The 14145-nt window shown below is 45.4% G+C and overlaps 1 protein-coding gene across 10 annotated transcripts in view; it reads right to left on the minus strand.

Moving 5' to 3' along the window:
* FYCO1 (FYVE and coiled-coil domain autophagy adaptor 1) overlaps positions 1 to 14145 on the minus strand; it is an 89691-nt gene that overhangs the window by 35217 nt on the left and 40329 nt on the right. For 7 of the 10 annotated variants that reach the window (XM_075921886.1, XM_075921887.1, XM_075921884.1 and 4 more), the window contains 3 exons: positions 6198 to 6347; positions 4119 to 4324; positions 3595 to 3739 (listed from right to left, as the gene is read on the minus strand). In XM_075921886.1, the coding sequence (XP_075778001.1) occupies positions 3595 to 3739; positions 4119 to 4324; positions 6198 to 6347 (501 nt within the window). The remainder of the gene's footprint in view (positions 1 to 3594; positions 3740 to 4118; positions 4325 to 6197; positions 6348 to 14145) is intronic. The other 3 variants (XM_075921885.1, XM_075921891.1, XM_075921890.1) reach the window with 1 other exon arrangement.

Genomic DNA, 14145 nt, shown 5'->3' on the forward strand with positions numbered 1-14145 from the left:
CGCATCCCATTCCTTCCAGTATATGGTGTTCCCTTCTGATTTCTTCCCTGAGAGGTCCCTGCCAAAGCATTCTCCATCGCAGTACCCGTGGAGAGAGCTTGAAAGTGGTTACTTAACTCTACAGGAATGGGGGATACCTGAGCTGGCCTTCTTCTTCTTCTAGGGGTTACATGCTGCCAGTCCTCTTTCTTGTCCTGTACTGCCCTGACTGGTTCTTCAGCCTCTTGTGCCTACAGGATTAAACGTTGCCTTCTGTTGAGGAAATCTTCATGCTCTCTGATGGAACGTAGGGTCGATACTTGGGCCTCAAGTCCTCTAATTTTTTCTTCCAAAATGGCGACCAGTTTGCACTTCATGCAGATGAAATCCCTTCTTTCTTCTGGGAGGAAGACAAACATGGCACATGCTGTACAGGTAACAATAGCAGATCTATCACTATCGATACCTGCTTTCCTTCTGAGAGATTCCTCAGATGTTATTAAATGCCTCCTTGAAGGGCAGGAGAGAGAAAAAAAATGGTCTTCAAGGAAGATAGCACAAAACACTATGGGGGTCTCCCAGGGTGAATTCCCAGGCAAACTCCCATGTTGGCTGCTGCTTTGTTTGCTGCTCTCTGTGTTCGCTCTGGCTGCCTTTTTTAGAAGGCAGAGGCTAGGCCCATCTCAAAGCCTTGCATCTGATGCAGTCAACCCCTGAAGGCCCACCTGAGCTCAGGAAGTTTCCTTACCTCACTTTTCCTGGCTGTAAAATGCTGACAATGCCAAACACACAGACAGACTTAATTCACTTAGATCGCTAAGGGCTTCAAGATCCTTTGAGGTGTTACAGATACCTAGAGGCTATGGTGGCAGGTAATTAACTAGCATAGATACAATATACAAAGTATATTAGCTGAGAAACCAAAGCCAGAATGCAAACACATTTTTGTTCCAGATAAGCAAGCATGTATAATCTACCTTAGACACAAGAAGCAAGACATTGTGGTTTATACAGGAACCAATCACAAAATGAAGGGGCGGGGCATACCAATCTAAGCTCTGTTTTTTCAACCACACGCTGGTTATTTTAAGATTGCTTTTAACTTGTCATTTAGAAGGTTGTCACCATAATGTTTCTTCCCTGGCACTAGGGAACAACATGTAGCATGGTTATAGTAATCGGGCTCATACACAGGAATTTCTGTGGGAAGGGTGCTTTTTTTGTAAATATGGACTGCAATTTTTTTGTATATAAAGGAGTCCAAAACAGTCACACAATGAGTATGTGTACGAGAACTTATGTGAGTGGAAATAGTGATTCGTCAAATTATTTTGTTAGAATATACGAAAAATTTATTCAGTAATAAAGGTTTTATAGAAGTTACCTTCTGGGATCATGGTGGGCAGTGCGGCTGCTGCGGTCCCCTGCTCCCTTCAGCCGCCTCTGCCTCCTGCTGCTCTACCTGCTCAACGAGGCCAGCGCTAGGTGGGTGCGGGTGGGGAGTCTGCCCAACAGGGTTGGAGGCACTGTTCCCCCGGCCCTGTTGTGCTGCCACCAGCCCCACCCACCCAGCCTCCTGCAACACCGCACTCTCCCATCCCCCTAACATAGTGGTTCTCAAACATTTTGGCCCGTAGCCACCTGGCTCAATGCAAACCTTTCTGTGGCCCACCAGTTGCTAATGGAAACTCGCTGTTAATTACATAATTTCGCCCAAGCCATTTTGCTAGTGCTGCAGCTAGGGAGAACAGTTTAATTTAACCAGTAAGAAAAGAAATATTAAATTATTAAACAGATAAACTAACATGAGAAAGTAAAAGTAAATTATCAAACTTCATTTTAAATAAAGTAAAATATTAATTTATATCCAACACAAATCAGTGTTTTCTTTGTTTATGGCAGGCCTGGGGAACCATTTTTGGGTAGAGGGCCACTGACCCACAGAAAAATCAATTGGGGACCACAGAAGCGAGAAGCAAAAAAAAACCAAAATAAAAAACAAAAAACAACCCAACCCCACAAAAACTCCCAGCCCTCACTGATGTGGCCTCCAACTGAGACACTTCACTCCTCTGGCATTCCAGCCCTATAGGCAGAGGGGGAGGGATAGGTAGTACTGAGGTTCAGGGCTTCCCAATGGCTGGTATTTCAGGGTTAGTGGATTTTGTGGACCCCCCACAGGCTCTGGGGTAGGAACAAAAATGAGGGGGTCAGTGTGTGGGACAGGGGTGAGAGTGCAGGATCTGGCCAGGCAACAGGATGCATGAGGGGCTGAGGGGGTGAGGTCTGGGCAGGAGGTGGGGTGCAAGAACAGACTGGAAATAGGCTGTCTGGCCAGGAGGGAGGATGCAGGAGCAAGGGTGGGTTCAGAAGCAGGTTGGGATAGGGTGTGTGGCCAAAGGTTGGGGGTGCAGAGTCTCAGCGAGGGGTGGTGCAGGAGCACAGTACGGGTACAGGATCAGGGCATGGGGATGTGGGGGGCATTTACTTGCTTTTGTGCCCCACGCCTCTCTTAGACATCATAACTCAGGCATGGTCTCCTGCTGCTCCCATTGGCCAGATTCCAGCCAATGGGAGCAGCGGGGAAAGCCTCCAGGTAGTGTGTCAGTGCACTGCTGTTTCCCCAGCCAGGGAAGGGGGAGAGAAAGTGGCAATTGCTCCTGGCTCTGCTTCTTCCCCATGAGGCAGATCCGGCCAGAAGGCACAGGGCTGCTCCCCCTCCCCAGAGGGAAGCCAGTGCTGGTGCTCCAACCTCACAGTGTGGGGAGGCTGGAGTGCCAGCATGGGTTCCCTGCTGTGGGGAGAGGGAAGAAGGATGGAAGGGGAGAGCTGAGCTTGAGCTGCGGACCACCTGGAAGGCAGTGGACTGCAGTTTGAGAATCAATGCCCTAATAGAGCCCCCTCAAAGTTATTTGGGGGGGACCATGGGAGGTGTGTTTGCACCCTTCACACGCCCTCTGCGTGCGGGCCTGGTAACATACATTTTTTTTCTTTTGAAACATAAATCTAAAAAACATAAGTCTAAAAATCAGACTTCAAAATTTTGTCAGGAAGAAGCATTAGTGAAGAGACAACCTGTATCATTGTTTATGTTTATTTCTGGGGCAGAACATATTTTACTTTGGAGATTGCTCTTAATATTAAAATGATTGAAACAAATTGCAAAAAGAAACTTTTAATTAATATGGAAATGTGCATTAAATATATTAATGCAACATTCAGTATGCATATTTAAACAGAGAATCACTCTACTGCTGATTTATGCAGAAGTAGATGAAACAAGTGACAAAAATCTATACTGTGAAGTACATGCTTTTCTTTGGAGTGTGTGTGTACAAGATTAGTTATATGACTATGCTGTTCCTTTGTTTTCTGGGTGTTGTATCTTTGTAACTCTACAGACTGCTGTCTGCAGATCCAGGCAGTCAATCTTTGTTCAGTTCAATAAAGATTGGCATAGAAGAAACAATGTATTTTGCTTTGGGGTTTTCCCTGAATCGTTCTCTACAACTAAAATGTAGGTCAGTATGAATGAGAGTGTCTGTTTTCCCTTTATGGATAGAAAAAAAACACAACCAGAGGCTCCAGTTTGAAATTAAACACGGTTCTACTCACAGATCTGTCACGCTCTGGTCCAGAGACTCTACTTCCGCTTGACTTTCGTTCTGGATAGAGTCAGATTCCTGCACTTGGCACAGTTCCTCATCTGTGATTATATCAAACACTGCATCATCTGGTGGTTTGGAGGTTTCATTTGTAACTGTACCATAAAAGTACATCAAAAGAAATGCAGTCACAACTTTACAGGCAGTATCAGTTTTTTTGTTTTTTAAACAGAGCTTATGTATATGGCCATTATTCTGCAGGCATAGTAGTTTTAGCCTTCTGCCAAGTGCTAGGGGGATTCTCCAGGGTGACTCACCTAAATTAAAATATACATGGGGCATTTGTCTCTACCTCTCAATATTATCAACATATACTAACAAGACGCACAAGTACTCTGGGGCAAATTCTGCCTTGACTTTCACCGCATTAATATCACTGGGATTGTACCGAGCCTAATCCAGGCAAGATTTGACCATATGAACCCTGTACAAACAATCTCATGTATCTCACATTTGCACATGAAGGGGACTAACCAGTAACTCCCTGGATTGGAGACACTGGTGAATTTAGCAGAGCAGGTGGTTCTTGCTGGCTGGCATGGGATCCAGAATCATCCGTGTAATCCACAGTCACCCTTGGTTTATTGAAGCAAGCTCTACAGCACCGCTCCTTCTTGCCACTGTGTTTGGTCATCACGTAGTCATTACAGCAGTAATAGCAGAAAATGCGACCACACAGTCTAGAAATTCAGAACAAATGCAAAGGTCTGAGAATGTTACATTTATTGCTTAAAAATAGAATTAGTTAAGGTGTGCATTAACAGTGCTTGGGGCCCTGGTGATAAAGGTTGTGTACCCTGGGAATTTTTTTTTGTAAGTTACTTGACAAAATTCACGATGAAGACACTTTTGCCTTTTAAGGTTCAAAAAGGCTTCTTGGATTGTGTGTGTCCAGAGGGGCACATTTTTCATTTATAGTCTCAGTAAAAGTAAGTGACACAGGAACAAAAGTTTCCAGAGGGGGAAAAACAAACAATTTAAAAATCAATTTACAAACAAGGCTACTGCAAGTAAAGAACATACGGTGATTTTCTATGGGCCTGATCTATTTCCTTGCGAAGTCAATGGCAAAACACCCACTGATTTTAATGAGAGTAAAAACAGGCCACATATCTATAGTCACTCAAACCATTCCTAACCTAAATCCTTCACCACATAAGCTGCCCAGCCTCCAAAAAGGGGAAGAAACAGCAATATGAAATATTGGCTTCTGTGCCATCAGAAAGTTACACAAGGCTATTTGGTCATTATTAGAATCAGTCAAATCATTTTTTAAATTGATGTGTTAATAGTTTGTTGATGAAAAGAATCCTCCCAGTGCAGTTTGCTGCCATTCAGTCAGTTTAATACGAGCTGTTTTGCAGAATTATTCAGATAACCACTGGGTATTGATGAAAACATTTGCAAGTTCCACAAATATTAATAGAAATCATTCTTCATTTAAAAAAATTATACTGGGTGTGAATTATTAGCTATTAACTAATCACCAAACAATAGTCTGAACTTTAAAATGTCATTGATTCAGAGAACAGAAACAGTCCCATGTGACTTAAGTGACTAATCCCATATCATGAATAAAGAACCAACAGTCACACCCCGTCCCATTGGCCTGGAATTTGTTCATCCAAACCTTGTGACTATATCTGGAAAAATCATGAACATGTAACTATTAATTCACAAACAGAAAAGGGTAAAAAAGTAGAGCAAATAATTCAATCAGCTGTCATATTTTTGAACAGGCCACATCAAAATAAAAACTTGCTATTTAATGTCACTATTTCTCAACATATCTTTTAATTAGTGAAAATTCTGACTGCATAGAACCTAATCCAATAGGGCATCAATCTTCAGCACTGTAATAAAATAATAATAATAATTGTACCATCACACTGAACAATTTTTAAAGCAAGCATCTCAAGTGCAGACAGCATTCAACACACATATTCTAATAATGCATTCTTGGAAACAGTGTGAAATATTGAAACACTGGGGCTACGTCTAGACTGGCCCCTAATTCCGGAAAAGTCATGCAAAGCAGGTAAGTCAGAATAGGGAAATCCGCGGGGGATTTAAATATCCCCCGCGGGATTTAAATAAACATGTCCGCCACTTTTTTTCCGGCTTGGGGAAAAGCCGGAAAAAAGCATCTAGACTGGCGCGATCCTCTGGAATAAAGCCCTTTTCCGGAGGAATAAAGCCCTTTTCCGGAATAAAGCCCTCCGGAATAAAGCCCTTTTCCGGAGGATCTCTTATTCCTACTTTCAAGTAGGAATAAGAGATCCTCCGGAAAAGGGCTTTATTCCGGAGGATCACGCCAGTCTAGACGCTTTTTTCCGGCTTTTCCCCAAGCCGGAAAAAAAACGGCGGACATGTTTATTTAAATCCCGTGGGGGATATTTAAATCCCCCGCGGATTTCCCTATTCTGACTTACCTGCTTTGCATGACTTTTCCGGAATTAGGGGCCAGTCTAGACGTAGCCTGGATGTTTTCAATGGAACCTACCATATTTATTTCCATGTTTTTCACATCCTGTCATAGTTCAACAAACTGACCTGCAGTGGTGTCGGCGCATCATCCAAGAAAACTCTCTCTGACAGCCCAGGCACTGATTTACTTCTGTGTCACCGAGCCATCTTTGCTCTTCACAAAGCTTCTGCTGGAATTCCAAAGCGTCTGATTTCTGCCAAAGGGCATCCTTATCCCTACAGAGACACATGCAAAGAAAAGCAATACATTATAAGAACATCACTGCTTGTCTTTAACTAATCTCAACTCTCCCTCTAGAAGAAAACTCAAAGCATTGTTGTTTAACTCTGGAGCACACCAGTCTGAAATAGGCCACCCCTGCACTTTAAAGTAACTTACACTGGAATTTACAAATGTACATCCACCACCAAAAGGTGTGATTGCCCTTTGCTGACAGATGCTCAAAATGTAAGTATTGCAATACTGGATCAGTACCCTTGCTTCAGTTCAGGAAAGCATGCCTAGTTAGGAAAGAACTTAAATACATATTTAATTTTAAATACATGTCATAGTGCTTTCCTGAATCAGAGCCCGTGGTGCAATCACTGAGCAATGCTGAGAAGGCTTCAGATGAAGGCATTTATTGCACTGAGTTCTACCAAAAAGACCCAGAAGCACTTTTGGATCCTGCTGTGACTATAAGCCCTGGCATGCTCTGTGGGAGTGAAGAGAGCTGCCCTGCAGCTGACCCACTCAGAATTCTGATGGAGGCTTAGGTTGGGAGGTTGCATGTTACTAGAAATGATCTGTCATCATTTAAAAGGATATAGTGGAGACTCCTGCTCAGGGCCGTCCTTAGGATTTATAGTGCCCTACGCGAGATTGTTAAACTGGTGCCCCTATGACTGACATACTCTTCCACCCCTACTCCCTCCCCTTCCCAGAAACCCCAGCAGCCAATCCCTTCCCTCAGACTGTGCTGCAGACAGTGCATTCAGCTCTCTAGGACCCAGCCTTGCTGTTACATGCTCTACTGCTTCCTGTCATAGGCATGCGCAGCATATTTCATTAGGGTATGCACCCACAGAATTTTTTTTAAATGTACTCTTTGACCCCACCATTAGCCATACCCCTGGCCCCCGTTAGCCATGCCTCTGGAGGCAACACTCTCAGGGCAAGATGGATACATGACCAAAAGTAAAAGGTGTCATGTGACACTCCCCCTCCCCCCAAGGACTTTTCCCACCATCCTCCTACCAATAGGGATTAGTTTGGCCCTCATCAAACCCCACTCATGCAACTATCCTGCAATTGCATCAACCCAATGTGTGTGACATTAACTCGGGGGGCGGAGAGGCTGGGGGAAGTGTTCCATCTCAGGCTGTGCCTACATTGGCACAATCTTGCGCAAAAGCGGCTGCATTTACGCCAAAACTTGCTGCCTGTCTACACTGGCCACGAGTTCTTGCGCAAGAACACTGACGTTCTACTGTATGAAATCAGTGCTTCTTGTGCAAGAAGTCTGATGCTCCCGCTCAGGGATAAGTCCTCTAGCGCAACTGTTCTTGCACAAGAGGCCAGTGTAGACAGGCAACATGAATTTCTTGCGTAAGAAAGCCTGATGGTTAAAATGGCCATCAGAGCTTTCTTGCGCAAGACAGCGTCTACACTGGCATGGATGCTCTTGTGCAAAAGCACATCTCTTGCGCAAAGGCACATGCTAGTGTAGACGCTCTCTTCTGGAAGAGATTTTGCACAAAAACTCTTCCGCAAAAGAGTTCTTGCGCAAAATCATGCCAGTGTAGACGTAGCCTAAGAGTTTCCTCCCATGAGCAAAATGAATTTTGTGTTGTGCATCAGTACTGAGTTCATGTGGCTTGTTTGGATGTGCCACTCAGCACAAGCCCCTTCTTCTCCCACCCCTCCCCCTCACTTCGCCTTGCCTTGCCTCCCTTCTGCCTTCCCGTTTGCAGGGCTGGAGTCTGCTGCGATCGGGCTCCAGAAGTCCCCACAGCCTGGGCTTCAGACCACGTGCCGGACCTGGAGCTGGGCCGCTCTGCGCTCGCAGCCCCGGCCCATCACAGCACGGCCAGTCCTGCCCTAGTGAGACTCTGCTCCCCTGCGCCCCGCTCAGCACGTCTCCTGTAGAAGCGCAGCTTGGCCATTTTTAAAAACGGTGCTGCAGCGCCAGTCCATGTGTGACCCCGCTCCCCGGTGCAGCTCTGGCTCCTCCTGACGCTGCTGCCCGGGCTGACGGCTCCCCTTCCCCAGCCGGGGTCAGCTTGCTGGCTGCCTCGCTAGAGTCCCTCAGCCCAGTGGGGTCTTCTGGCGGGGCCGTAAGTGCTGTCAGCGCCCCTACTGGCTCCGGTGCAGAGCGTACATGTATGCTTCCCCTCCATGCCGGGCCGGCAGAGTGGTGCCCCAAAAGTGTGGTGCCCTACGCAACCGCATACTCCGCGTATGCCTAAGGACGGCCCTGCTCCTGCTGGCATTAACCTACCCTTAAAGGTCAGAAGAGGGTGGAATTCAGGCTGAAGTGGAGGTGCATCAACAGCAAAAAAAGTTTTGCAGAACTTGAGGGAAACTGTCAAGTGTAACTTCAAACCACAAAGGCTAACAACAGAGAGCTAACCATCTCATGTCACCCCTCATTACCTGACATCTTAGCTCAACTTTGCAGCTAGGCTTAGGAGCAGAAACTTATGCCCTAGTTCCAAGGAAGGTTCCACTGTATATTTGAAAAAGGGAAGGACAAGGAGTTAGGAGTTAGTCTCTGCTCTGGCACTAAATTACACCAAGGTCTTGGTCATATAATTTAATCACTGTTTCTTAATTTACTATTCTGTAAAATAAATATGGTAATACTAAACCACCGCACAGGGTTAATGAGGATTGCGTAAGTGGTTAGACACTCTTTGAAACTATCAAGTGATATCAAGAGCTAAGTATGAGACCCAAACTTTACCCTTGATTACATCTTCTTCCAGCTCCTCACTGTATAAGATACACCGATGTAGACTCTTAGGCACCTGTAAATTGCTATAAGGAGAGCAAAGGGATTCTAAACTTGCATAAGGAAGTCTTCATTTATGCATAACCAGAATCAAGTGGGAAAGATTAGTCACCAACACCACCAGGTACAGGAAAGGCAATAAAAGGTAATAAAAAAGGGCTTCATCTTTTTCAGCAACTTCACAGATTTATGCCTTCATGCACTTTAAAAACACAACTAAGGCTAAGAAAACCGACATCAATAAGAAAACCCACTTCCTCTTGTCTGACTGAACAATACCAAAAGTGTGTGTGCCTCCTGAAGAATGTGCTAATGCCCTGACTGGGTCCAATGAGCTAATCAACTCTTAAAAGTTTTGACAGTATTCAAAGAGAAATGACTGACATAGGTTTCTCAGACTAAAATGAGGCGAGAATCCAAGTACAGTAAAACTCCAATAGTCCGGCATCCAATAGTCCAGCACTCCTGATAGTCCGGCAACAAAATGTTAAGAGCCTAGTGAGTGAGCTTCGGCAAAAAATGAGTCACAAGGTAACAGTGGCAGCAGCTGAACGGAGCAAAAAGAGTAAAAAAGGCTTAAAAAACTAAAACATTATACAGGACTATGTAGCACTTTAAAGACTAACAAGATGGTTTATTAGACTATTAGTGCTACATAGTCCTGTATTTTGCTTCAGCTACACCAGACTAACACGGCTACATTTCTATTACTATAAAACATTATAGTATACTGTATACAGTATGTACAATAAAAAGAGTTAAGAACATTTTATATACAGTATATAATGTATACAGTATATATATAACCAGCTTATAGTACCTCCAGATAGTCCGGCATATCTGATCGTCCGGCACCATTTAGGTCCCATAGGTTCCGGATAATCGGAAGTCTACTGTAATAGCTCCTATTCCTGAACCAGAAACAAAAAACAGGACTATGTAGCACTTAAAAGACTAACAAGATGGTTTATTAGTCTTTTAAGTGCTACATAGTCCAGTTTTTTGTTTCAGCTACACCAGACTAACACAGCTACATTTCTATCACTATTCCTGAACCAGACACAGGCTAAGTCTACACTGGCACTTTACTGTGCTCAATTTTTTGGCTCAGGAGTGTAAACCCCCCTCCCTCCCCCCCGCCGCTCCCCTCGAGCACAGCAAGTTCTAGTGCTGAAAAGCGCCAGTATGAAGCAGGCTATAACTCCAGAAGCTGCACTCCTAGCACTGTTAGCTACTCCCCTTGTGGAGGTAGTTTACATGGCGTGCTCTCCCATCACTCCTACCATGGCCACACGGCCACCTTAAAGTGTTGCCGTGGCTGCTCTTCCAACTTTCTAGTGTAGACAAAGCTTCAAGTACATAGAGTTGCCCAGGAAAGGAACAACCCAATCAAAGGAACCTTTTTGTAGAAGGATCCTCTGATGAATAGTTAATGTCTAAAGCTAATGTCTAGAAAAGACGAAGAGGTTTCTGCAGCACATCCACACTTGTGTGAAGGCAAGAATACACAGACCAGGTGTCAGGAACCACAGTTAGTGCCTTACCGCTGCTTAACAAATTGTCAGTGTGTTGTAATGGCAGCGTAATTTAACACCATTAACCACAGTTGCTGCATATCTGCAAGTTATATAAGATCCAACATGAGACTTACTAAAAACCGAAATCCTCCATTTTTTAACATAAACCCCGATCTGTATTTGTCTTGTTCACTCCAGAATTGTTATGATACCTACACACAGCTTACAGGAGTCTGCCTTCAAGAGGAAAGATGCTTCTGTAGTTAAAACACAGGCAAGCCTGGGCAGGGGAGGAGCAATTGCTCCAGGGCTAGAGATTCAAAGTCTTGGATGCCCCCCATTTGAAATGCCACTGGGGCACTGCTCTATGCAGCTCTCAGAGTCAGGGGGGAGCAAGCTGTGCTTTGGATGGTGTTAAGGGCTGACGGCCCATAGCTCCGCCCATTTTGGGGGTACAGAGTTGGCCACCCCCCACACCTTCCCCCACGGCCTGTGGTGGCTTTCGGCTCAGCTGGACACAAGATGGGGATTCAAGAAAGCTGAGTTCAGTTTACAGCTTTGCTTAGATTGCATGCATGACCTTGGTCAAATCACTTGGAGCCACCTCTTCAAAACTGCTAAGTTTTTCTTTGGTCGTTAAATAAGGGGTAGATTTCCTAAAGGGAGGCATCCAGTAGCTCCCACTGTGACACTTGTGACCAGATTTTCAAGAGACGTCATCACCCATTCATTTAATGAACCTGCATCAATGCACAGCAGCAGAAAATCTGTCTGTTGAGTTTGCTTGCTATTGGAAAACTGATCACACTGGGCATAATTGTGGGCCAGCCTCTGGACCAGGACAGGAGACTAGGGGAAGGCGAAGATGAGATGTTCCCCTGCGTGGGCTACCTAGGTGATGAATCAGAATATACCGTATATACTCGAGTATAAGCCGACCCGAATATAAGCCGAGGCACCTAATTTTACCACAAAGAACTGGGAAAAAGTATTGACTCGAGTATAAGCCTAGGGTAGGAAATGAGGCAGCTACTGGTAAATGTAAAAAATGAAGATAGGTACCAATAAAATTACATGAATATTTATTTCAAAGAAAAACAATAACCTAGCTCTGTAAGTGGAAAAGGGGGTCAACAAAAACAATATGGTATCAAAAATACCGTAACTTTAAAAGTACAACAACCTTAGCTCAATCAGCAACCAAGCTAACACACAAGAGCTAAAATCCTTCAAAACTGGAGTTCTCCTCCTCATCATCTGTATGTCCAAACAGAGCTTCAGCTGGTGTGAGGTTATCAGCATAGACATTGTCATCATCACTGACAAACTATTATGGAGTAGTTTTTTAAGAAAGCATATTGGAATGTATTTAACTCACTTAGAAGCAGTCCCAGCTCTACGAACATCAAAATGCAGTATGTAGAAAAAGTTGAAAGAAAAATATAGTAAATCTGCCCTCTTCCACAACAAGTAAAAATAGCACCTAATGTAGCATCATTGCCAATCTACAGCAGCTATTCAAGTACATGAAAGTTTAAGTAAAATACTTCCAACTTAATCTTAGAAATGTTTTATACCCTTTTAATATATAATTTTTTAAAAAGTTCCTATAAAGCTACATGTGGCATTTCATTTCTTTTCACAAGTTTTAGGAATTGAACTGAGCACTTTTAATATGCTCTGGATTATAAATTCTCTTTAAAAGTTTATTGTGAAATACTGGCAAAACCAATTGTCATTCAACTGGTATATAAACGAGACCCAAGAGTATAATGAATTTCTATCTTCAACATTTAGTCAAATCCACCAGGGAAGGGCAGTAATTTCTTTTAAAGTAGAACCCTTTAATTGTTCCTACGTACCTTCCAATATTCAGTCGTATTAAATACATTTCTTCAGACAATTGTCCTAGTATTCAGTCTTTCTTGTGTTTAGTGCACTAACAATCTGGCGTAAGTTACTGTACTAATATGAAACTATTCAGCAGTTTGACAGATTAAATATTTTTAATAAAACAGTACAGGCATTCCTCGGTTTACGTACAAGATAGGGACTGTAGGTTTGTTCTTAAGTTGAATCTGTATGTAAGTCGGAACTGGCGTCCAGATTCAGCCGCTGCTGAAACTGACCGCCAGTTCTGACTTACATACAGAATCAACTTAAGAACCCCAGGCGTCCCCAAGTCAGCTGCTGCTGAAACTGATCAGCAGCTGATTCCAGGAAGCCCGGGGCAGAGCAACTGGGGTGCTGCTGGGTTGCTCCAGTAGCGCCGCTCCTGAGTGCTACTGGACCAACCTAGCAGCACCCCATCTGCTCTGCCCCAGGCGTCCTGATTCAGCCGCTGCTGAAACTGACCAGCAGCGGCTGAATCAGGACCTGGGGCAGAGCAGCTGGGGTGCTGCCGGGTTGGTCCAGTAGTGCCCAGAGCGGGCGCTGCAGGACCAATCGGCAGCACCCCAGCTGCTCTGCCCCAGAGTCCAAAACAAAAGCCTGGTCTGCTGGGGGAGGGGGGGGGAGCACACTAGCTGCGCCCCCCCCTCCCCTGCAGGCAGACCAGGGACACGGGGAGCAGAGCCTCTGAGGCTTTGCTCTGGCAAAGCCTCAGAGGGAGGGACCCCGCCACGGCTGCGGCTTCAGTCCGGGAGCCTGTGGTCTGCTGGGGACGGTCCCCAGCAGACCACAGGCTCCCGGACTGAAGCCGCAGCCGCGGGGGGGGTCCCTCGCCTCTGAGGCTTTGCCAGAGCAAAGCCTCAGAGGCGCGGGGAACCGCCGCTGCTGCCGCTTCAATCTGGGTGCCTGTGGTCTGCTGGGGACCGTCCCCAGCAGACCACAGGCTCCCGGACTGAAGCCGCAGCCGCGGGGGGTCCCGCGCCTCTGAGGCTTTGCTCTGGCAAAGCCTCAGAAGCGCGGGAACCCGCCCGGTGCCCCTGGTCTGCTGGAGACGGTCTCCAGCAGACCAGGGGCACCGGAGCAGCTTACGAACGGGGCTTTCTCGCCCCGACTTCCGGGGCTAGACCCGGCTAGACCCGGCCAGTGGCAGAGACGCGCTGAGCCCGCCCGAGACGCTGTTCTCGAGACGCTGACTCGAGTATAAGCCAAGGGGGGCATTATTCAGCACAAAAAATGTGCTGAAAAACTCGGCTTATACTCGAGTATATACGGTAGGTGGGATGGCAGTTGCTGCCAAGCCATTACACCTACACCCATACAGGTGAATTGGTCACGAGTGAGCAATTGGGTAGAGCCTCTAACACATTTTCACTATTCATTTCCCCACAATGCACCAGTCAGCATAGGTCTCTGAATAACAATCTGGTCCCATCTGAGCCCCAGATCCAGGGCAGAATGCAAAGCTTCTCTGTAAGCGATGGATACTGGTGATAAATATTTGCTAGAAAAAAGGATTGAAACATTTTTGGGGGAGAGGGGGAAGAACATATGCCATCTATAGAATGCCATGGACTCTGCAAAACAGATGCAAGCTAAGAAAAGAACTAGATGGCA

The sequence above is a fragment of the Pelodiscus sinensis genome, chromosome 2, assembly GCF_049634645.1.
Source record: "Pelodiscus sinensis isolate JC-2024 chromosome 2, ASM4963464v1, whole genome shotgun sequence".
NCBI lineage: Eukaryota > Metazoa > Chordata > Testudines > Trionychidae > Pelodiscus > Pelodiscus sinensis.